Source organism: Lolium rigidum, chromosome 3 (assembly GCF_022539505.1).
Source record: "Lolium rigidum isolate FL_2022 chromosome 3, APGP_CSIRO_Lrig_0.1, whole genome shotgun sequence".
Taxonomy (NCBI): Eukaryota; Viridiplantae; Streptophyta; class Magnoliopsida; order Poales; family Poaceae; genus Lolium; species Lolium rigidum.
The window spans coordinates 65189695-65214609 of NC_061510.1; the positions used below are offsets into that span (position 1 = coordinate 65189695).

At 42.4% G+C, this 24915-nt stretch overlaps 2 protein-coding genes and 1 pseudogene across 2 annotated transcripts; 2 read left to right on the forward strand and 1 right to left on the reverse strand.

The window, feature by feature from the left end:
* Positions 1-7162: 7162 nt before the first annotated feature.
* Positions 7163-10941, forward strand: LOC124696493 (probable protein S-acyltransferase 22). Its single transcript, XM_047229218.1, has 8 exons — positions 7163-7318; positions 7433-7726; positions 8138-8206; positions 8309-8380; positions 8615-8743; positions 8868-8948; positions 9537-9728; positions 10243-10941. The coding sequence occupies exons 1-8, from the start codon at positions 7163-7165 to the stop codon at positions 10939-10941; spliced, it is 1692 nt and encodes a 563-aa protein (XP_047085174.1).
* An 817-nt stretch (positions 10942-11758) lies between these two features.
* On the reverse strand, positions 11759-14148 carry LOC124696494 (vesicle transport protein GOT1-like). Its single transcript, XM_047229219.1, has 7 exons — positions 14087-14148; positions 13632-13708; positions 12573-12664; positions 12398-12478; positions 12223-12320; positions 11954-12035; positions 11759-11848 (listed from the first exon to the last, which is right to left on the reverse strand). The coding sequence occupies exons 2-7, from the start codon at positions 13660-13662 to the stop codon at positions 11810-11812; spliced, it is 423 nt and encodes a 140-aa protein (XP_047085175.1). The 5' UTR covers positions 13663-13708; positions 14087-14148; the 3' UTR covers positions 11759-11809.
* Positions 14149-16064: 1916 nt separating this feature from the next.
* Positions 16065-20568, forward strand: LOC124701721 (annotated as a pseudogene).
* The last annotated feature ends 4347 nt before the right edge of the window (positions 20569-24915 follow it).

Sequence of the window (24915 nt, forward strand, 5' to 3'; positions counted from 1 at the left end):
GCCATTTTAGCAACAAAAATAAAGCAAACTAGATAAAGTAAATGCAAGTAAACTAATTTTTTGTGTTTTTGATATAGCAAACAAGATAACAAATAAAGTAAAACTAGCAACTAATTTTTTTGTATTTTGATTTAGTGCAGCAAACAAAGTAGTAAATAAAACTAAGCAAGACAAAAACAAAGTAAAGAGATTGAGAAGTGGAGACTCCCCTTGCAAAGCGTGTCTTGATCTCCCAGCAACGGCGCTACCTGCCTAACATGATCAAGATCATCTATCTGTAATTCTATATGTTGCGTTTGTTGGGATCCGATGAATAGAGAATACTTGTTATGTTGATTATCAAAGTTATGTCTATGTGTTGTTTATGATCTTGCATGCTCTCCGTTACTAGTAGATGCTATGGCCAAGTAGATGCTTGTAACTCCAAGAGGGAGTATTTATGCTCGATAGTGGGTTCATGCCTCCATTGATATCTGGGGACAGCTGACGTAAAGTTCTAAGGTTGTGGATGTGCCGTTGCCACTAGGGATAAAACATTAGTGCTATGTTCAAGGATGTAGTTACTAGTTACATTACGCGCAATACTTAATGCAATTGTCTCGTTGTTAGCAACTTAATACCGGAGGGGTTCGGATGATAACCTCGAAGGTGGACTTTTTAGGCATAGATGCATGCTCGGATGGCGGTCTATGTACTTTGTCGTAATGCCCAATTAAATCTCACTATACTCATCATAATATGTATGTGCATGGTCATGCCCTCTTTATTTGTCAATTGCCCAACCGTAATTTGTTCACCCAACATGCCGTTTATCTTATGGGAGAGACACCTCTAGTGAACTGTGGACCCCGGTCCAATTCTCTATACCGAAATACAATCTATCGCAATACTTGTTCTACTCGTTTTCTCGCAAACAATCATCTTCCACATAATACGGTTAATCCTTTGTTACAAGCAAGCCGGTGAGATTGACAACCTCACCGTTTCGTTGGGGCAAAGTACTTTGGTTGTGTTGTGCAGGTTCCACGTTGGCGCCGGAATCTCCGGTGTTGCGCCGCACTACATCCCACCGCCATCAACCTTCAACGTGCTTCTTGACTCCTACTGGTTCGATTAAACCTTGGTTTCTTACTGAGGGAAACTTGCCGCTGTGCGCATCACACCTTCCTCTTGGGGTTCCCAACGGACGTGTCAACCACACGCATCAGTCAGCTTCTCTCGGCTATTATTGGTAATATTTCAGAAGTCGATTTAGAACACGTGGAGCTTAATTCTGATCTACAAGCTTCTGAACGTGGTTCTCGATCGTCGGCTGGAAAGAAATCTCGTAGATATAGCAAGAATACTAAATCTAAAATAGTTTCTCGATGAATGGCATGTTTCGGAATAGCAGAGGTCTTGGTGACTTGGCTAAACATTCCCACATTGCCGATGGTTGTAGAGATTATGATTTAGATTTCATTGCTATATCGGAGACGGGTAGGCGAAATTTCACACAAAGTTTTCTCGACCGACTATCAGGGGGATTAACTTTCGCTGGTTTTCTCGCCCGCCTCGTGGTAGGTCCGGTGGCATTTTACTTGGCGTCCGTATAGACACCATGACTGTCTTGGCTAGTTCTGATGGAGAGTATCACATTAAGCTCGACATTCAGAATAAAGCAGACGGTTTCATGTGGAGTCTGGTTGCTGTGTATGGTGTCCTCACGAGAAAAGTAAAGGCCGTTTCGATGGACATTGGCCTTTTTTGTTCAATGCTGTCATTGATAGCCTTGATTTAAGAGAGGTGTTTATGTCCGGTCGACAGTTTACTTGGGCCAACAGCTTGCCTGAACCCACATACGAGAAACTAGATCGCGTGTTGATGGATACCGAATGGGAAAATAAATACCCTATGGTGTCACTCCGTGCACTAGAACGTATTGAAAAACCGTCCGACCATGCTCCCATCATCCTAACTACTCGGGAATCCCCGTCCCGTTTGTAAACGGCCGTTCAAATTTGAACTTGGCTGGCTACATCGAGAGGGATTTCATGATATGGTTAAGAAGGTTTGGGAGAGACCGGTCGGGGGCAAGCACTCCAATTTTGAGATGTAATAATAAGATGCGGACGATGCGCAAACATCTCTCTCGGTTGGGCTGCCCATACGGCCGGTATCCTTAAAAAGAGAAGGCTCGCTTATCAAATGTAATTGATGAGCTTGAGGCCGTTGCGGAGGTTAGACCGTTGTCTACGCAAGAGATTGAACTTAAAAATCAATCAAATGCGCAGATGGCGAGTCTTCTTCGCGAGGAGGAACTCAAATGGTATCAACGTTCCAAAGCTTAATTCATATTGGAAGGAGATTCAAATACGCGATATTTCCATGGCTTAGCCAATGGGAGACATCGGAAAAAACGTATTCATTCTCCTTTTCAAGATGAAGGATTGATTGAAGGCCATGAGCAACTCAAATCTTACATTACTAATTATTATAAAGGTCTGTTTGGTCCTCCGGAGGAAAGCACCTTCTCTCTTAATGAGGACTTAACGGACGATATACCCCAAGTTTCTATGGAAGAAAATGGTCTACTAACCGCACCTTATACCGAGGAAGAGGTTCGAAGGCAATTTTCCAAATGGAATGCAACAAAGCACCGGGTCCCGATGGTTTTCCAAATGGAGTTTTATCAAACTTTCTGGGATACAATTAAATCGGACCTTCTAGATTTGTTCGATGACCTACACATTGGACAATTAGAATTATTTCGTCTAAAATTTGGTGAAGTAATCTTGTTACCGAAAGTTAATGAGGCAGTAAAGGATTCAACAATATAGACCTATTTGCCTCTTAAATGTAAGTTTCAAGATTTTCACGAAAGTGGCCACCATTAGACTTAATACGGTTGCGGATCATGTTGTCCAGCCATCACGTACAACCTTTATGCAAGGAAGGAACATCCTTGATGGAGTGGCGGTCTTGCATGAGACTACGTACATGAGATGCATTCTAAGAAATTACATGGGGTTATTTTAAAACTAGATTTTGAAAAGGCGTATGATAAAGTTAAGTGGTCTTTCCTACAGCAGACACTCAGCATGAAAGGTTTTTCTCCGCAGTGGCGCGCTCTAATAAATGATTTTGTGTATGGAGGTAGTGTCGCAATCCGGGTTAATGATGACACCGGCCACTATTTCCAAACACGAAAAGGGTTACGCCAAGGGGATCCGTTATCACCGATGTTGTTTAACATTGTAGCGGATATGCCGGCTATACTCATAGAGCGGGCCAAGGCCGATGGCCAGATTGAAGGAGTGATTCCACATCCGGTTGATGGTGGTTTATCTATACTTCAATATGCCGACGATACAATTCTGTTTATGGATCATGATCTTGAAAAAGCTCAAAATCTGAAATTAATTTTGGCGGCTTTTGAGCAGCTCTCGTGATTGAAAATCAATTTCCATAAAAACGAATTGTTCCGTTTCTGTGATGCCCAAAACGATACGGCTCGTATACGTAGTTGTTTGGTTGCGGCAAGGCCAATTTCCTATTCGTTATTTGGGTATTCCGATTCATTATCTGAGACTTACAATCGCGGAATGGAAATTAGTGGAAGAAAGATTACAAAAACGCCGTAGTAGTTGGAAGGGTAAATTGTTGTCCCCGGGAGGAAGATTGGTACTCATTAATTCGGTACTCACAAATATGGTACCGTATATGTTATCATTCTTCATCCTACCGAAAGGAATTCTCGCATAAACTCGATTACTATCGATCCAGCATTCTTTTGGCAAGGGGACAGCGAGAAAAAGAAATATCGATCGGTTAAGTGGAGTATAGTTTGTAGTCCCAAAGATCAAGGAGGGCTTGGAGTTCATGACCCGGAGGTCAAGAATTCAGCTCTTCCGGGTAAATGGCTGTTTAAGCTACTTACCGAGGATGGGACTTGGCAAACTATTCTTCGGAGAAAGTATATCGGTTCGAAGACATTATCCCAAGTGGTTTGGAAACCTCGGGGATTCTCACTTCGGGCTGGTCTTCCTCGCGACAAAAAATGTATTCTTTCGCCATGGTACTTTCTCAATCGAGAATGGAGCACAGATACGATTCTCGGGAAGATGCTTGGCTAGACAATGCACCCTTAAGTGAACAAGATCCTCGCTTCGTATAGGATTGCTCGTCGCCAAGGTGATACCATTGCTACTGTAATGGCTACCTCACCTCCGAATGTGACGTTACGACGGGTTTTACTTGGACAAAGACTTGTGGCATGGAATACCCTAATTCAACGGCTCGGAGATATTCATTTATCACCTGAACCAGACGAATTTAGATGGAACCTTCATGTAGATGGTACCTTTTCCGTAAAATCTTTCTACAATGCGATCCTTCTTCTCGACTTACCAGTTGACAACAATAAGAAGATTTGGAAGATGAAGATACCATTAAAAATTAATTTTTTTGGATGGTATCTTCGTCGTGGGGTTATTCTCACCAAAGACAATCTTGTTAAGCGGAATTGGCATGGAAGTACACGGTGTGTTTTTTTGTCATCGAGACGAAACAATCAAACACTTATTCTTCCAAAGGCCGGCCGCGAGATCTATATGGTCTCGTTATCCAAGTAGCGTCTACCTTGTATCCTCCGACTAGTGTCGCCAATGTCTTTGGCAATTGGCTTCATGGTATAGATTCAAGGTTTAAGTTGCTTCTTAGGGTGGGGCGCTAGCAGCTTATCCAGGCGCTTTGGCTATGTAGAAATGACAAGATCTTTAATGACAAAAATTGTTCTTTGTTGCAGGTCATCTACATGATGTACAAGTATTCTCCGTTCATGGTTACCTCTACAACGAGTGGAGAACCGACAGCCTATTTACTTGAGGTCCGTACACGGTTGGAGGCTACGGCGAGGGATACATTTTCCCTACATGGATGGCAAAGATAGTCTACGGATAGATGCCCCACCTACACTTTAGCCGTTATATGATTCATCGTTCCGAGTATGTATCTCGCCTAGTTTTTATTATTTATCCTTTTGGACTTGAGACAACAAAATGGCTGTGTGCATCCTGGTTATGCAGAGGCTGGATGTAATTGCTTATTAAAGTAATAAAGCATCCTTTATCGAAAAAAAATCTGCAATGCGCTATGTCAGTCTTCTTCGGCACTGATTCCCCTTCGTCCGAAGAATGATAGCACTCGCCGCGCGCTGGCGCCTATAGCTCCGCCCCCCCGAAGAAGGAGGTGGCCGTGAAAAATGAGGCAGCCATCATCTAGGTGCCACCGCCATTGAAGGACAAGCAGTGGTGGGAGATTGAACTGGAGATGTATACGTCGTACAACGCTTTGGATGACCTGTAAGACACACCAGACCAGGTGGCACTCATGAACCACTCATTCAACATGGTCCCTAGGAAACAAGTTCACGAAGTGGTGGTCAACGACGGGCGGCGGCAATGTCGTCGACATGTGGACAAAAAGGTAGCTCCGGCTCCGAAGTAGGACTACGATAACCTCAACAAGGCGTTCACCTCCTCCAAAGATGATGACGGTGGCGATGGCGCGAAGAGCAAGGCCTACCACACCCTCTATTAGTTTAGTTGTTTAATGTTTTAGTTTCAGATTCATAATTTTTTAGTAGAAGTTTCAATGAACTTTGGTGTATATTTAAATTTTATGAAGTTTTTTTTAATATTTTGTTTTGAACTGGTCGTATGGAGCACACCGATGTGGAACGATTATCCCTGGAAGGTGTTGCCGTCCCTCGCAGGAACATTGTGTCGCTAACACTTATGTAGGAACGGTTACCACCGAAAAAAATAAATACCGAACAAAATTCTCCGGTATTTAAATAATTTGGTCAAATTTATATTTTTAAATAAAATTTTAACAAAATAGTGAGTTGGTTTGACAAATCTCGGCCGGTATTTGGCCGGTATTTCCGAAATACCGGTAGCCACCGATATTTTGTGCCTACCAAGAAAAAAAATCCTTGTGTAGGAGCGGTCGATGGAGATGCTCAAATTACGTGAGTAGTAGAGGTTGAGTTTTTGGGATGCGAATTTTAAATATTAAAGAAATCTAAATTATCCTGGAAACAAAATATGGTACCCATGAAAAAATGATAGTAATTCCCACACGAAATATTTTTATATGTATATAACACTTGATCATCTTTGGTTTTTAAAAGGATTCATATTTTCATATTTTTTTTAAATTACTGTTTCTTTGGATGTACTACGTGGTGGTTGGCATCCATGAACTTTTCCGTTGTTTTTGGCCCTATAATCATGGTCATGGGCCTCATGGCACTATCCTAGCCACCTGGTCTACAGTCCCGCGCGTGGAGTTCGGTTTTGCGCGAGAAAAGGCTCGGTCGTTGGGTCACGCGCTAATTGCTGCAATTGTTTTCTTCTTCGGTCGGATCACCCTTTTTGTCTGCCATGCTTTGTGCACTCTCGCTCGAGGTTCAGATTCAGAAATGGTGTAGTAGGACTGTAGGAGTACAAGTAAAGCCCATTTTCCAGGTTTTACAAGTCGATAATCAATCGCGCAAGGTTCTCTCGAGTGCTCTGGTGATCGTCTCTGTCAATTCTGTGGAATCAATAACCTCCGACAGGCGACGGTGGCAACATACCTCGTCGTCGGAACGCCATGGACCACGGTACAGAGGTCAAGCGGAGGAGGAAGGAGTAATAAAAGCAGGGGCTCGATGGAAGCGAGCGAGGAAGCCCCAAAGGCAGGCAAACACTGACACCCTCCTCTCCCATCCCACACAATAATTCCAACCTCCGGCCCGGACCGCGCAGTCGTCGTCGTCGTCATTGATACTCGCTCGCTCCCCGAGACGCATTGGATGCTCTCCGCCCTCTCTCTCCTCTCTCTCCATTACCGGAGGTCGGAGAGAAGCCACCCATTCGGCCATTCCATTCCCCCAACCAAACAAATCACAAAAAACAACTCTTTTTTGGAGCACTCGGCTGGTCCTGCGTAGCGGAGCGCTCGCTTTGCCTTCCGGAATGGGGAAAGAGGAGTAAGGCACGCCGCACGCACATGGCGCTCGAGGATTTCCTGCTTGGCGCTTCTCGGTAGTAGCCCTGGGCTGGTCTGGGCTTGGCGGGCATTGCCGTCCGTCTCCTCCTCCTTCCTCGGGGAAGAAAGAAACCAGTCGGGGGCAATGAGGAAGCACGGGTGGCAGCTGCCCTACCACCCGCTGCAAGTGGTGGCCATAGCCGTCTTCGCCGCGCTGGGCTTCGCCTTCTACGTCTTCTTCCTGCCCTTCGTCGGCGGCAAGACGGCGCAGTACGTCGCACTGGGCCTCTACACCCCGCTGGTGAGCTCCCCTCTTGCCCCCCTCCACCGCTTAAATCTCCAGCAAGAACAGATCCGGTTGCCAAACTGTCAGAGCAATTTCTGCCCAGTAACAACTAGGCCCTTCTTGCTGCAGATTACCAGTGTCGTCGCGCTCTACATTTGGTGCGCCGCCACGAACCCCGGCGACCCTGGCATCTTCAAGTCCACGAGCCACTCCAAGCTAGAGGCTGCTGATAACAGCGAGAAGCTCAGCAGCATGCTCGGGGGGAAGGACTCGCCTTCGTGGCCCAGATGCTCGCAAGTGCTCTGCTTTCTCTGCCTGCCCTTCTCCTGCCTCTGCAAGAGATGCCCCCATTCCGAGGACCAGCGCTCTGAAGATAACGCGAGCGAAGAGGGCATGTTCTTCTGCAGCCTATGTGAAGCAGAGGTATGGATTAACTGATGTACTGTACAAATTTCGTGTGTGTGTCATTGTGTGTGACTCTCCAACAGTATTCAGCCATTGCGTAAAATGTTGTCTAACACATGTACATTCCATCAGTCCGTGCTTGACGTTGCCAATGAACTCGAACTAACAGAAGAATGCGCAATGTGATTTTGTAACTACTGAAACCATCTCATTGTAGCCAGACATACAAGACATTATGTTGCTTATATCTGTATCTCAACCAAACCCATTGTTTTTTTGCCTTCTAGTTCACAAACTAGCCATCAACATGCTGTGAGTTAAGTGTTCTGAACTGTATGACAACATGATGCTAAGTTTTAGGTTCTTGTGGCATGACTTCTTCACCCTTTCTTTCTGACATGTTATTACAAATTGTGTGTGTTTATGTAGGTTCTGAAGAACAGTAAACATTGTAGAGTGTGTGACAAGTGTGTCGATGGCTTTGATCACCATTGCAGAGTAAGATACATTTTTGCTGCTCTCTGGCTTGATATTGATATTCCTGCTTCCTGTCAAGAATGTAACGTTCCTGTTTCCCCTGATTTCCTTGTTCTCTCACAGTGGCTCAACAATTGCATAGGGAAAAGGAACTACAAAGGGTTCTTCATTCTAATGTCTTCTGCTGTTCTCCTGGTACGTGTGGGTATCTCTATCGGTTCATGAGAATGTAATCTGAAAAGAACATATATACAACGAAGGGGGTGCCCTTCAGTTGCACCAAAATGGCGAAATCATAACTTCATCACTCATCAGTCATCATAACATTTGCAACCAACTGGCCATTTGCATGTAGTTTGCATTTTCCCATGTCCTCTTTATTCTGGTTGATCATTGACATGTCTCAATTGTTTGTACATCTTGGGCCAGCTTGTAGTGCAGTGGTTGTCAGGAATCCTTGTGATGATTCTTTGCATTGTGAAGCGAGGGGAGTTCTCCAGGCAGATTGACTCAAAGTTAGGAAGCAGCTTCTCGACTGTAGCATTTGTAATTGTTGTGGTGAGTTGATAGAACTTTCCTGTCTAATACATATTTATTGCATTAAGGCACAAAGAGAACTTTTTTTCAGTTGTATGCTTTTACATATTACTATTCTTACTATGCCATGATTTTACTTTTGCAGGCTACCTGCACCATACTAGCAATGATTGCGACTGTGCCACTTGCTCAACTTCTATGCTTCCATATTCTTCTAATCAAGAAGGTAAGTTACTTTCAGACCACCATCAAAGCTGTGAATGCCAGTTAGAGATAGGGAGTTGCCATTATTTCATTATGTTGCTTGGTCAATCCTCCCTTCCATCTATCCCAAACTGTGACAACTCCTAGTTATTGTTTGTTCCTATATGATGCTAATTGGCCTGCAACCATCTCCTTTAACTGATACTAGTTTCAGCTAAGTCAGAAAATTATCTATGTGTTGCCAGAAAGTAATATAGCACACTTTTCCTTAACCCATTATGCTGTTGAAGAGAAAGTTTTCCTATGGCATCTGAACTTGTCCTTTTTCTATCATATTTATTGTTCAGCTTGGTCAATCCTCCCTTCAATCTACCCCAAACTATGACAACTCATATTTATTGTTTAGGCCTATTTCCTGCTAATTGGACTGCAACCAACTCTTTTACCTATACTAGTTTCAACTAAGAAAATATATGTATGCTGCCAAAAAGTCATATAGCGTGCACACGCACACTATTTCCTAACCCATTATGCTGTCGAAGTGATGTTTTCCTATGTTCAATTGAATCCTTTCCTATCACTGGAGGTTAAATTTCTTGTGTTGGTTTAGGGAATTAGTACGTATGATTACATCATAGCTTTGAGAGAGCAAGAGGAGGATCAGCAAGAAGAGGTTGCCGGTCACCAAAGCCCACAGATGTCTATTATTAGCTCTGTTACTGGATTTAGCACGGCAAGTTCTTTTGGTCCACTTCATCGTGGTTCATGGTGCACTCCGCCACGGTTATTCCTTGAAGATCAGGTATGTGACTACAAATAATTCATTGCTACCAAGAGCTATATATAATCGAAAGGACACAGATCATGGATGTGGAAGTACAACAAAATAGGATACAATGTTAATCCATCTGTTAGGATCTTGTCTGTATAAATTTTCCAGTGAAAGCATGCACTGTTGTTTTGTTCATGAGATGAATATTTTCCACTCATTTGTCTCAGTATGAAGCAACTGTTACCAGATATTAGAAGATATGCATGCCTTTTTGGTTAGTGACATTTGACAATTCAAGTACATGAACTTGCACAAACTCTCAAGCTGTACGATTAGCATACTACTAAATTTATGTTTGAATAATAAGCATAATATATTATCAATTTGATCAAAATCAATTTTACGAATGTCCACTTTTTTACGAATGCTCACTTTTACTATTGCATCAGACTCAGCAAGCTTATAACTTCTGATGAGCAAAAGGTACTAAAAACATCTGAAGGAGTTGTTAAATGTGAGCTGATGATTATCCATTCTTTGACAGTTCGATGTCATCCCTCCGGAGATTGGCATGTCCCAAAACCCAGGAAGCAAGATGAAGGTAGCAGATGGAGCAAGAAGACGGAACGGGGCAGTAAAAATCAGTCCCTGGACACTGGCACGCCTTAATGCCGAGGAAGTGTCAAAGGCAGCTGCACAGGCAAAGAAGAAATCCAAGATTCTGAAGCCAATTGCAAGGCAGGACCCGCCGATCATCCATGAGAACAGGAGGGGGCGATTCCCTGCTGAACTCTCTCTTGACCCCCTCGCAAGGCTATCTGCAAGTGGCACCGAGAGTAACTACAGCGACGCAGGAATGGAAGCTTCTGCCATCCTAGCCCCACTACAGCTCGAAGCGAGAAGCGCTTTTCAGCCAAGTACCGCGGCATCCTCCAGAATTGCTGCCTCGTCACCTGGAAGCAGCTTTGATTCGCCTGATCTCCACCCCTTCCGTATTTCTTCATCCACTGCTGATGAAATGCAGGGAGTCATGCCACATCCAGCTCACATTGAGTTCACAAGGTCAACTAGTGACGGATATGAAGCGTCAGGAGGTGAAGACAGTGATCGCATCCCGTCGAGAATCGTCCACAGATCGGCCAACTGGGCCAACTCCATTCTACATTCCGGTCAGGCAGCCACAGTGCCTGATCAGCACATGCCATCATATGAAGGGTTTCTTAACAACACCAGGTCAAGTTAGTTAGATATGCGTTGCGTCTGTCTAACCAGCTAGAATGGTATGTAGAAACTGCGTGGTGTCGGTTGCTACAGAATGACAGAGCAATGCTCAATGCTGGCGTAATATCAGCTAGTTTTATGGTCTAGGATTAGATTTTGTTAGTGATGTAAGCAGTTCATCAGGTGTTAATTCATGTAAACCTGCATTCTCTTGTTTTGGCAAACGTGAAAGCGAGATGGGCAGATTGAAATTGTTAGGCTTGATTTAGTATTATGTCTATCTAATGATCTCTGTTGCAGCCCTCTATATTAGTTTGTGCAGTAAGGATTATTGATGTAGGATTGAGCTGACGATTTCTGCGATTTACCATGTAAACTTGCAAAGGAAACCAAGGCACTACTGAATCATACAAGCACAATGCCACATTCCAGCAAACCAAGACTTTTTATCAGAGCACAAATTCCAAGCCTCATGCAAGAACTGCTAAGAACAGGGATATATATGAATCATGAATTAATTTCAGCTGTAGCGCTTCCTTTCTTCATCATTGAAGAGCACACAGAAATAAATGGAACACAAGCTCAAGTGCGGAATATCCATATCTGAAGCTGACATAAGTACAAAGCAGAAAAAGAGCACAGCATACAGCTTCTACTTCAAGATCATTCCTCTACAGCTACGTATTTTCAACCCATATTATCAGACAACTTGCATCTTGGTCTTGGACAAAACCAGTCGGTAGGGATTTGGTGTAATTTACAAAGAACAGTCCCACCAGTAAGTAAATGGGTAGAAGAAAAGACCACACTAGCATAACTATTCACTGTTCCCCAAGGAAGAAAAAGAAACTTCATTTTCTACATCATAAGAAACATTGCGCGAGAGGATATTACACCGGCACCCGCTTTCCCCTGTATCGGTCAAGGAACTGCAGACAAGTGAAATTGGACTAATCAGAATCTGAAACAGATCAAGCCTGAAGGAAAACTGGTTGTCTAAGCAACAAAATGAGAATGTCTGCTGCAGTCCATACCGATGTGACAAATGGTTGCTGAAAAATCCAGCCAAGGATGGGAATCCTTTGAAGGAAAACTGCAAGAGTTGGCCAGAATCCACTGCAATAGAATGCAAACCAATGTCATGTACACATACAACTAAACTTTTTATGAGAATAGTGGATTTTCTAGTGAACATGTTGGTTTTGAAGATAATTGTCGGCATAACATTGTACATCCTTTTAGGTTTTGACTGAACATAAAATAGCAGGTTTAATTCAAGAGAGAAACAACAAAGAAATCAAACCTGAAGAGTACGACAAAGCCATATGCCTCTAAGAGCATGCCAAAGAAAGGCCATCCAATGAGAACCAGGAAAAAACCAGCACCAAAAGAGATGGTACCCTGTTCATTGCATCAAGTTAGTTATACAATACAAGTGTTGAATCAGAGCAGCTATAGTGATTTAGTGGTTGCCCAACCTTGTAATTCTTAGGCTTTGTGAAAAACTGCATAGTTGATTTCAGACCAATTGTCAAACCCAAACCTGACAGGAAGAGTATCTGAAAGAAAACATGCGAAAAAGTTAACCATATGCATACTAGTCAATTCAGCTATTCAAAAGATCAAGGAAATGGCTGAGAAAAAGAAACTTACATTGCCCATCGCAATAAGCCCCTTGTCAAAGAAGAAAACAATTCCCAGGAAGGAGAAGAATACTCCAAAGCCTGTCAGGCCTAGCCCAATCTCTGATGAAGATAAAATGCACATGTCATAAACTTTTGAGTGAGAAGAACAAATTGAGGCCTAGACTGCATAGTCCATAACACATCGTCCCTAACATGACTTGCATAATGTCACTGAAGCAATAAATAAGCTCACACCATCAGTTGAGCAAAATACCATAAAACATCTACTTTCTACACTTCAACTTTAAAAGGGGCTGCACTGGCAAAAGCTCGCAAAAGCCACAAGCCTTGCAGATTTTTCTTACAGTACATTTTTTAAAAGAGGGCGGTATATTAAACGGAACGATTCTACTGCAACGGCATCAAATCAGAAAAACAAAATTGACCAGCAGCGAAGAAAAAATTAAGACAGCTGATCATTTTCCATTATTGAACTGAACAAGCACAATGGCTCTTCACCAGTAGTCGATTCGAGACTGGTAATTGACCATGGAGTGGTACTGGTACCATGCATTGTTCTGGTTGAAACAATATTCCCATCTTACCCAATAATCGTTGCCCCAAGGCAAAATCTACACTAAACTCTGAATGTTAGAATTTCACTGTCACTACAAGGCTGATATGATTCTGTCCCAGAGTTTCGTGTACTGCTGCAGCTTACTTATAACTAGCTACACGGGGCTAAACTGCCAGGGTAGGGTCAGGAAACACACATGTTATCTAACATCGTAGATAATTGGTAAACCTCTGATGTATCGGCATGCTCGTAAATTATTCAATCGGGAGATATGGCATACAGGGCACTGACAATATAATGAACAGATGCTTGGAACAGAACCAGACTGTGTACCACATGCGTGCCTTATAAAGGAAAATATAATGCCCAAGACTATTTTTTCCAGTATTATTAACATTTGCGATGCAACTGCAAACTGGTAACGCATTTAAGACTATAATTGTTTGAATCAGTAGACACAAACGAAACAAATTAGAAGGCAAGTTGAGAAGAATGGTGCCGGGTCCATACTCTTGAGGTCATTCATCTCAAAGGAAACCATCTTATCCAGCAACAGCGAAGGCAGCGGCGAAGAGGAGCACGAGACCCTGCAGCCACAAACAGGTTAAAATTAGAGACAGCGTTGTGGTGGCCGTCAGTAAGCCTTAACAGAGCTCCAGAAGCGAGCGCCGAACCCCCAAGTCAGTAGGGGTTCGGGAATCGCCGTTTTCTCTTTCGGGCAGCACTGAGTTTCAAATCTAGAGCCAACACGGCATATCAGGGCGGATCAGCATCGGCTCGAGGAACGCGAATGAATAACCTAAGTCGGTCTATACACGGAACAGCACGGCATTCTGCGCGCCGGGAGATGGTCGTGAGGGAGGGGCGGATCTAGATGGTGTGCCGGGAGTGCCAGCGGCGCATCCAGAAGTTGTGGAGGTCAGTGGGATTTAACTAATCGCTAGATCAGGGAAACAAAAACTCACCGGAGACGGCGGGATCTCGATGTGCCGGCGGGGAAGGACGTGAGCGGCGGCGGCGGCGGCGCGTGAGGCGGCGGGGCTGGGGGCGGCGGATTGAGGCGGCGGCTCGGCGGCGCTTGTGTTGTGCCGGCGAGAGGCGGCGGGGTCTCGGCCGGTGCGTGCTTTTTTTTCTGTTGGGGAATGGAGATACGGGGATAGAACGGGAAGAAGGTGAATTATAGCGATGGTTTTGGTGGGGATGACTCGTCTGTTGTGTACACGTGCACTGTGGTGCTGTGAACCATCCGATGGGGAATCTACGGTGGATTTCTGATGGTCACACGATCCAAACTTCAGCTGCGTAAACTCCAATCCATAGACCATGAACCAAACTCTTCGGTGCCCACCATGAAGCTACATGAAGCAAATTCATGAAATGCACATTATATTAGAATAAAGGAAAGTTTTCTAATGGCTAAATTTTAATCACTATGTCCAATAGTACTATAAGATGTTGCTGCAACATGCTAATTCATTGTAATAACATTTTATTAACATATTATATTATGGAAGAGATGAAGTACTGTTTATTGGAATGTTCTTTGAGTCATTCACACTTTGCTCCTCACTCAAAGTTAGACGAGGAAGGAAGACTTCAGATAAAAAAAAAAAAGGGAAGGAGACGAGTGAATGAGGTTCCGTCCGAGAACTCGTATTTTTCATGTTTCTATCAATTCGGTGAGGGAAGGGACACAAACACTAAAATATACAATGTTGTCTTCGGGTATTGAATACTTAGAATTAAGCTATTTGTATTATAGTTTCAATGGACACATATAAGCTCATTGCTGATGGTATTGTTGATTGCATGCCGAAACACCATCTCATCCCCATCCTCGACATCTTCTCTACGATCTCTATCTCCTTGGCGCCATTGCTGATACAAAAGTCCACCTCATTTGACCGTGCAACAAGTACACACTACAACAAAAACACGAAAACCCAAAACTTACATGGACAACCATGAAGCCACATAAAGCAAATTCATAAACCAAACTCTTCGGCGCCGACCATAAAGCCACATAAAGCAAATTCATGAAATGCATATTCTATTGAAATGAATGAAAGTTTCTAAGTTTTAGTGTCTTGGCTAAATTTTACTCACTCTGTCATGTAGTAATAAAAGATGTTGCTGCAACATGCTAATTCATGTATTGGTTGTAATAGCATTTTATTAATATTATGGAGGAACATATGAAGTACTACTATTTATTGGAATTTTCTTTGAGTCCTTCACACTTTGCTACTAGCTGAAAGCTAGCCGAGGAAAGAGGACTTCAGATAATCGGGAATGGGACGACGAAATGAGGTCCCATCTGTGAACTCGTGGTTTTCATGATTCTATCAATTTGGGGAGGGAAAGGACATAGTAAACGCAAAAAAAAAAAAATACAAATGTTGTCTTCCGATATTGAATACTTAAAATTAAGCTATTTGTACTGTAATTTCAGCGAACATACATAAACGCGTTGCTGATGGTATTGATGATTGCATGCCAAAATACCATCTCCATCTCCATCCTCGACGTCTTCTCTCCTTCCTCGGCGTCATGGCTAATACAAAAGTCCAGCTCATTTGACCGTGCAAGAATTATACATTAGAAGAGAACTGGTTAGTTCTCAATACTGATAATTAGTCCTCCCATTTACAATTTTTTTTTTACAAAAACACAAGGTTTGAGAAACAAGTTTGCCTCAAATCGCTGTCGCCTGCAAGTGGTGTACTTGCCAAGTTGCCAAGTGCAGCCCCATGACGCGTTAGCGTCTGCAATACGCGTCAAAGTCGCGCTAGACCATTTATAGACGTGACCGTAGAATTTGTCAAGTCTTCCAACGCAAAATAGAAAAAAAGAAAAGACAAGAAGAGCAAATGGAGAAATAACCAAGGCTATATATGACCCAGAAAAAAACGAAGGTTCTCCGAAACAATGATATGCCTTCGTAGTGAGAGGTACAGAAGCGACGAGACTGCAGCTAGTTCATTGCTCCAGTCCCAAGTCCAGGTCTCCCCCCAGTCCACAGACTAGCGAGAGCTCCGGCGCGATCAACAGGTTCGTACATGCTCTTCCTTGAGCTATGTAGATTAACAATACTAGTTCTCCTTGTTTACTTTGATTCCGTCACAGCTCAGTGGTAATACTGAGCACTCTGAACTCTGAACTAGTAGTACTACTTTCTTCGGGTTCTCCGAGTGTCTAGATCGAGTTCTCCGAGTTGGTATGGATGCTCCGTGTTTCCGTCCTTATTTAATCCGCAGTTCTTCTTTTGGAGAGCCTGCCGTTCAACCTGTCTCTCGATTCAGTTCAGTACATTTTTTAGAGGAACGAATGGATTATGGTTACTGAAGTTCTCATGTGAGTTGACTTCAGTTTTTCCACCAGAAATGCATCTCTCCCTCTCTCCGCCCGGACTTACAGATCCAATCTCCTATCGGGGATTCCTCGCTAGGCTCACTAACCTCTCTTGACTGCATTCTTATCTTCTTGTCTTTGACGCCGCGCGCTGACTGAAGCCTCGTTTTTGTAGTCCACCTATAGCCTTCCAGCAGCTGCGCATTCGATTCTGATGTGAATCTGAAGTTCCATCTTTTGAATTTTGATGATAGCTTTGTGCCCTGTAGTATTGGTTCCAAATTAGTACCAAATCTGATTAGTTTGTCGGGTCAATCGCACCCATGACTGATGACTCGGATTGCAAGCTACTCCCTCCGTACTGGATTATAGGGGTAATATATCCTGCTTGACTGATTAATAGTTTCCTTGTTAGGTAATAACTTTTTTTTGTTGAAAAACAATCAATTCAGATTAGTTGACAGTCACAAGTGAATCTATTCATGTTATACATTTTATCTGACCCATGAGCAAAACTCTACTATATCTGTTAATCTCTTTCCTTATCTGTTATTTATGGACCCTCCCTCCGGTTCATATTAATGGACTCTACTTTGTCTAGATTCATATTAATGATTTTTTTGTTTGAATATATATCAAGAGTCAGATTAGTTGACAGTCACAACTGAATCTATTCATGTTATACATTTTATATCTGACCCATGAGCAAAACTCTACTATATCTGTTATTCTCTTTCCTTATCTGTTATTTATGGATCCTCATTTAGTAGTTCTATCAGAACATGTCAGTATCTAATGACGAAAACTGATGACTATATATTTATTTGGTGATGTAGTGGCGCCATTGCTAATTCTCGGGTTTTTTTCGATAAAGGGAATATATTAATATCAAATACACCCAGTGCTAATTCTCGGTAGTGGTACTTTCGGTACATTGTTAAAATTCACTGTAAATATCAACGGAGCTACACATTCGATCCATGCATGAAACCAGTGGAATTTAAGTGTCAACAATAGCAGGAATTTATCTAGCATTGCGCAAAGTTTCTCTTTGAACATATGAGTTAACTTGAGACCTAAATTTTCTTGGATCAAATTTGTTGCTGTCCCATTTAACACGTGATAAGTGTTTATATTCTTCAGCACAATGACGGAGGCGGTGCTCCTTGCTGTCAAAAAGATTGGGAATGCTTTAGCTGATGAAACTGCCAAGAGATTGGTGGCCAAGCTGTCAGAAAAGGTTAGTAATCTGATTGATCTGGACGACAAGATTGATCATATAAGGAAGCAGTTACAAACTATGAACAATGTCATAGAGCAGATAGGCACGACATACCTTACTGACAAAACTGTGAAGGGTTGGATCGAGGAGGTCAGGAAAGTGGCCTACCGTGTTGAGGATGTAATGGATAAATACTCATATCACTGTCTTCAAATGGTGGAAGAACGGTTTCTGAAGAAGTACCTCATTAAAGGAACCCATTATGTCGTGGTTTTCAGTCAAATTGCTGATGAGGTAGTCAAGATAGAGAAGGGGATCGACCAAGTTATCAAACTCAAGGAGCAGTGGTTGCAACCATCCCAGCTTGCCCATGACCCGTATACTGAGATGGAAAGACAACGGTCCCAAGATAGCTTCCCTGAACTTGTGACAGATGAAGATCTTATTGGAATCGAAGACAACAGGAGAATGCTGACTGAATGGCTGTACTCGGATGAGATAGACAGTAAAGTGATAACGGTGTCAGGTATGGGCGGGTTGGGAAAAACAACCCTCGTCACAAATGTGTATGAACGTGAAAAGCTCAAGTTCCAAGCTCGTGCATGGATGGTTGTGTCTCAGACCTACACTGTGGATGATCTGTTGAGGAAGTTACTCAGGAAGGTTGGCTACACAGAACAAAAAGGATCATGTAACATTGACAGGATGGATGCGTATGACTTGAAGGAAGAAATAAAAAGAATGCTCAAAGATAGGAAATGTTTGCTTGTATTAGATGATGTCTGGAACCAGGAGGTGTACTTTCAAATACGTGATGCATTCCAGAGTTCTCATGGAAGTCGCATCATCATCACGACACGGAGCAATCATGTTGCTGCTCTTGCTCCCTCAGCACGCTGTCTTGATATCAAGCCTTTGGGGGACGCTCACGCATTTGAACTCTTCTGCAGAAGGGTCTCTTTATAGCAAAAGGAACCATGAGTGTCCCAGTGATCTGAAGAAAATTGCTACTTCTGTAGTGGATAGGTGCCAGGGCCTGCCACTAGCAATAGTAACAATGGGTAGCTTCTTGTCTTCAAGGCCACCAACACAATACATATGGGAGCAAATATGCAATCAATTTCGAACTGAACTGTCGAGAAGTAATCATGTCCGGGCAGTTTTAAATCTGAGCTACCATGACCTATCTGGAGACCTCAGAAACTGCTTTCTGTACTGCAGCCTGTTCCCTGAAGACTACCAAATGTCAAGGGAGAACCTAGTGAGGCTATGGGTTGCAGAAGGCTTTGTGTTAAGCAAAGAAAATAGCACCCCGGAGGAGGTGGCTGAGAGAAACCTAATGGAATTGATCCACCGCAATCTGCTCATAGTCAAGGAGACAGATGAACTTGGGAGGGTGAGTAGCTGCATGATGCATGATATTGTGCGGGACCTGGCTCTTTGCATTGCGAGAGAGGAGCGGTTTGTATCCGCAAATGATTATGCCGCAATGACAAAGATGGATAGGGATGTTCGTCGTCTGTCATCATGCGGATGGAAAGAGAACAGTGCACCAAAAGTTAAACTTCCACGTCTTCGAACTCTGGTGTCATTGGGAGCAATTTCGTCCACACCTGCCATGCTATCCTCAATTTTGTCTGAATCTAGCTACCTGACTGTCCTCGAGCTACAAGACTCTGCAATCACTGAAGTACCAGAACTGATAGGGAATCTCTTCAATTTGCGCTACATTGGCTTACGCCGCACCATGGTCAAGTCACTCCCAGACTCCGTTGAGAATCTATCTAACCTGGAGACTCTGGACATCAAGCAAACCAATATAGAGAAACTACCAAGAGGGATTGCCAAGATCAAGAAGCTACAACACCTCTTAGCTGATAGATATGTTGATGAAAAGCAATCAAAGTTTCTATACTTTGTCGGGATTCAAGCACCTAAAGACCTGTCCAAAATGCAAGAGCTGCAGACTCTTGAGACTGTCCAAGCAAACAAGGACTTGGCTGAGCAGCTGAAGAGAATGACGCGACTGAGAAGTGTGTGGATCGACAACATAAGTTCTCACCGATTGTGCAAATATTTTTGCTACCCTGTCAAATATGCCTCTTCTCTCCAGCTTGCTTCTTTCTGCAAGGGATGAGAATGAGGCACTTTGTTTCGAGACTCTCAAGCCAATGTCTAAACATCTTCACCGGTTAATCATCAGAGGGGGGATAAAGGGAACACTGAAGTGCCCGGTATTTCGTGGCCATGCGGAAAATCTCAAGTACCTAGCTCTAAGCAGTTGTCACTTTGGGGAAGATCCCCTGGGGATGCTTGCATCACACTTGCCGAACCTCACATATCTGAAACTTAACAGTGTGCATAGTGCAGCTATTTTGGTTCTCCCTGCAAATTCCTTCCCTCACCTGAAGACACTTGTCTTGAAGCAGATGCCTGATGTCAACGAGATAAAGATCATGGGTGGTGCCCTTCCAAGCATTGATGCTTTGTATGTCGTGTCGCTGTCGAAGCTTGATAAGGTCCCTCGAGGCATTGAATACCTTAGGTCCCTGAAGAGTCTCTGGCTGTTGGGATTGCACAAGGACTTCAGAACTCAGTGGGATAAGAACGGAATGCACCAGAAGATGATGCATGTTCCAGAGGTTCGCGTGTGAATGCAGCAGAATGGTTCTTTGACAATAGTATTCTTTTGAATCTATGTCATTTTTCCCATAATCTTTCTGGCATTTTATAATTACTAAAGCATCATTTGCAACTGATGTATTTCTGTATTGTAAGAGGGCTATTGATGAAATACTGGTGTTCATTGCCTTTAGGAGGCCCTGCACCTTTTGTGGTATTCCAGCTACATGATTTAATATTGATTTTCGGTAACATGTGTCTATTTTTTATTGAACATACGAGCGAATAATGTTGTTAAAACTGACACCTTTTTTTGTTTCAGACATATCGTTACCTATGTTTCTGTGGCATCCTGGTTAGCATTCTCCAAGAGGCATCATTCAGACGTGAGTGTATTATCTGTTCTGTTGCTCATCTGATTCCAGATCACAGAGCATGATTATGATCATTTGTTTGTCCCACGTGTTATTTGATACACTAGGTATAAGAAAAGCAAATCACAGACATTGTCTTATCATGGGCTTTCTTTTGTTCCATACGGAATAGAAAATCCTTTACACAGACCTCATCCTGTAAATTTAGAAATTAGCTCTGCTGCCTTGTTGTGAGAACTGACACTGCAATTAGCTTACCGAAGATTACTGCCTTGTTGTGAGAAATGACACTGCAAATCAGCAATAGTCCAAGTGGAGTCCTTATTTCACAGCCCAACAATCAAGATTCTGTACAGCTAATAAAACAAATGGCTTTTGCATCCATAAGCATTATTCAGGAACCTATTGCTCGCATGGATCGACCAACTTACAGCGAAAATTGTCTTTGGCGGCAATCACTCATTGACTCGGTCTCAGTGTTCTGGAATGCTTGTGTCACATCAGTAACTGTCCAAAGATAGATGGCAGACACACTCCATCATGGATCGGCCCGTGGCATCCTCTCGTCATGGCCAAGAGATCCATCTTTCTGGGGACGCAAACGCAAGTCCTTCTGAAAAAGAAATTCAGAAGAAAAGCCTAACTGCTTACCTGAATAAGTTAACGGATAGGCTCACCGTGGCAATACCAACTAGTATAGTCTGCTGCACAGAGCATGAACACCACGATAATGCCGGAGAAAGAGATCTTTTTCTTTCTTTCTGGAACTGAAAGCAATCGATGGTATAGGCAGCTCCAGCAAACGTAGCTGGCAAGTCCTGGAGCTGTATAACACAGCAGCATAGGAGATGGAGGCCACTAATACTACTACTGCATTTTAGTTGAGAGGGCAAACTGATAAGCTACCAGAAAGCTTGGTATGGTACAACAAACACCACTTTTGTAAACTGATTCCGTACGTTTGGTTAAATAAAGATAGCTGTGTGCATCTATTGATGCAGAGGCTGAGGCGATGCTCCCATATCTAAAAAAAAAAGTAACCAAGCAACCAGCTAGCAAGCATCAAATTTAGGGTAACGTTTATTGAACTGGACGAACCAAGAAACGAGCTAGTTTATATTATATAAGTCAAATTGACGACCTAGGTACATGCGTAAGATCTATAAACCGTACTTTATTTATCACAATTGTAAAATCATATAAGATATCTCATCACATCTTATAAACAAAAGGGAATTTATGTCCATTGCTGCCAGTCAAGTGTCTAGTAGTCCAAGCAAAGACGAGAATTCCAACTTTGTTTCACAAAAAGGGCCCCTCTTATGATCTGGAGGAGTATGCTGTGCGTGTGGGGCAACATCCAATCATGGAAGACGGTGTGTCTTCATCTTGAACAAATTAAACCATATCAATCCATGCAGAACTAAACAACAACGTTTCAGTTCAGCCAGCCAGCCTGGTGGGTTAGTTGGGGACAAGACCATCACCATCCAAGAATTGCAAGAACTCCACTATTTTTTGTGTAACTGGCCCTAGGGACTGGTAGTAGAAAGCTGTAGCATCACCAACCAAATAATGAACTAGGAATTTCAGTAACAATTTTGAAAGAGTATAATACTTGTACGTTGAAAAAGTTCTCACTCAGGTGATAGCAAAGGAAAAGAAAGGCATACTTTAATTCTTTTTTATATAATAAAAAAGGTGTTTGGTCTGTCATATCACATCTTTTAAAAGACAGATTCAGGATTCACCGAAAGCAAACATGAGAAGCATACTAGGAATTTGCTAGTAATATGAAGATATGACCATACCATGGATAATCATCAATGACAGATACTGGTCCGAAACCCACAATAGATACCGGCCGCTTCAGCTCAGCGATATGTTGCTTATCATTCATATGCAAAGACTTAGAGACACAATGGTTTGATTTCGCGATGTCTGTCAAATGCATATATAGGTAGCAATCAAAGATACGGCATACTTACGAAGAAGAGAGGAGCCATAATGTTTTGGTTCCGGACGCCATATATATTGTGTAGTAAAAATATGTGTTCCCGTGCATGCAGATTCACACAGCACAAGTATAACCAACGATCAGGGTTGAGAACAGTTTGATGTCACTGAAACAGACGGATGAATCGCTCTTAATTTGGTTATTGCTTCTGAACTTGGACTGAATTCAATACATAATTGGATGATATATACTAGGATATATTGATCTGAAATGCAGACGTTTCGGTCAATTCTTGATCATTGCCACAACAGACTGAAGACAATCCTTGCTCAGAGTTACAAACAGGAACCACACACGAAAAAGAAAAAGAACCAGCACCTACTAGTAGAGCAATAACAGTATAGGCACGCGATCACCTAAAGGCAGGCAACCCACCCCAATGAAATTCAAGTCAAGTTAGACTCTGAGTGGTGTTCTCATTGGATCGATGAAGATATCGAAGAGTTTGTACAATTTTGTAATAATAAGCTTGTAACATTCAGACTCCCAATGTTTCAGTTGTACCACTCTGAGAGATGTGATATTTGTGAAAAGTATCTTCACAAGTATTATATCAACGACTTGCGTACTACAACGTGCAGTGCTATGCTGGGTCACCGCATTACCTTAGATATGCATACAATAGATCTTAGCTATGTTATTCTGTTAGTAGATTTTTTTTATTTCCTGCTACGGAACCCTACACCATGTACACTGCCTGAAGTTCTTGATGATCCCAACTGGCGCAATGCGATGGTGGAAGAATACAATGCACTGATTTGATTGATTGCAAATGGGTCTATTGCATTCAAAAAAGAGCAGATGGAACAATTGACTGATACAAAGTACAGTTAGCTGCAAAGGGTTGTAAGAAAATGTATGGTATTGATTATGAGGATACTTTCAGTCTTGCGGTTAAGATTTCTACTATTAGGACTGTTTTGGTCTTTCTATGTCTCGTGGATCGATGTCAAGAACGCGTTCCTTCATGGTGTTCTGAAAAAGAAAGTCCATATGAAACAACCCCCAAGTTTTGAAAATCCCCATGCTCTGCATCATATCTGTAAACTTGATAAAGCTTTGGATGGATTGAAACAAACACCTCGAGCCTGGTATTCTAGATTGAGCTCCAAGTTGTGTGATCTTGGTTTTACACCGTTTAAGGATGACACTTCATTGTTTCTTTACAGCAAGTCACGTATCACTATATTTGTTTTGATCTATGTTGATGATATATAGTGACAAATGTGATCATGCTATTTCTATTCTGCTTCGAGATCTTAGTGAGAACTTTGCCATATAGGATTTAGGTGACTTACACTTCTTTCTTGGCATTGAGATGAAAAGGATACACAATGGTTTGCTCTTGACAGAGGAAAAATGTGCTACAACTTTACTTGATAAAGTGGGCATGCATGGATGTAATAGTCAGCCCCTGCGTACACCTTTATCTTCCTTTGATCTTGATAAAGTGGGCATGCATGGACGTAATAGTCAGCCCCTGCCTACACCTTTATCTTCCTTTGATCAGTTGTCTCTTACAAATGGTACACCACTAGATTCTGAAGATAACAGTTAGTACAGAAGCATATATTTTTGCTGCCTTGCAGTACTTGATTTTGACACGTCTAGATCTGTCTTTTCAGTTGACAAGGTTTGTCAATATTTTCATGATCCTACTACAGAACATTGGACAGCTCCAAAGCGCATTATCAAATATGTACAAGGTACCTTGAAACTTGGGACCACCTTCACGAAGTCTTCTACCACTTTTCTTAGTGCCTTTTCAGACGCAGATGAGTCAGGTTGTCTTGATGCCAGGAGATCCACAAGTGATTTTGTAATATTTGTTGAACCTAATTTAGTTTCTTAGAGTGTTAGGAAACAAGCCACAGTGTGTAGATTTAGCATTGATTAGGGTTGAAGATCTTCATGGTGAACTTGGAGTAAAATTAAACGAACAACCATGTCTTTGTTGTGACAACTTAGGTTCTACTTACTTGTATGTAATTCCAGTGTTTAATGCTCGCACAAAACATATTGAGATAGATTTTCACTTTGTTAGACAAAGAGTTGGAGATAATAAGTTGGATATTCAATTTTTTCTAGCATGGATCAAGTAGCAGATGGCTTCACTAAAGCACTTCATGTCAAGAAGTTAGATGAATTCAAGCGTAATCTCAACCTTTCAAAAGATTTGGATTAATGGGGGTTGTTAGATATTGTATA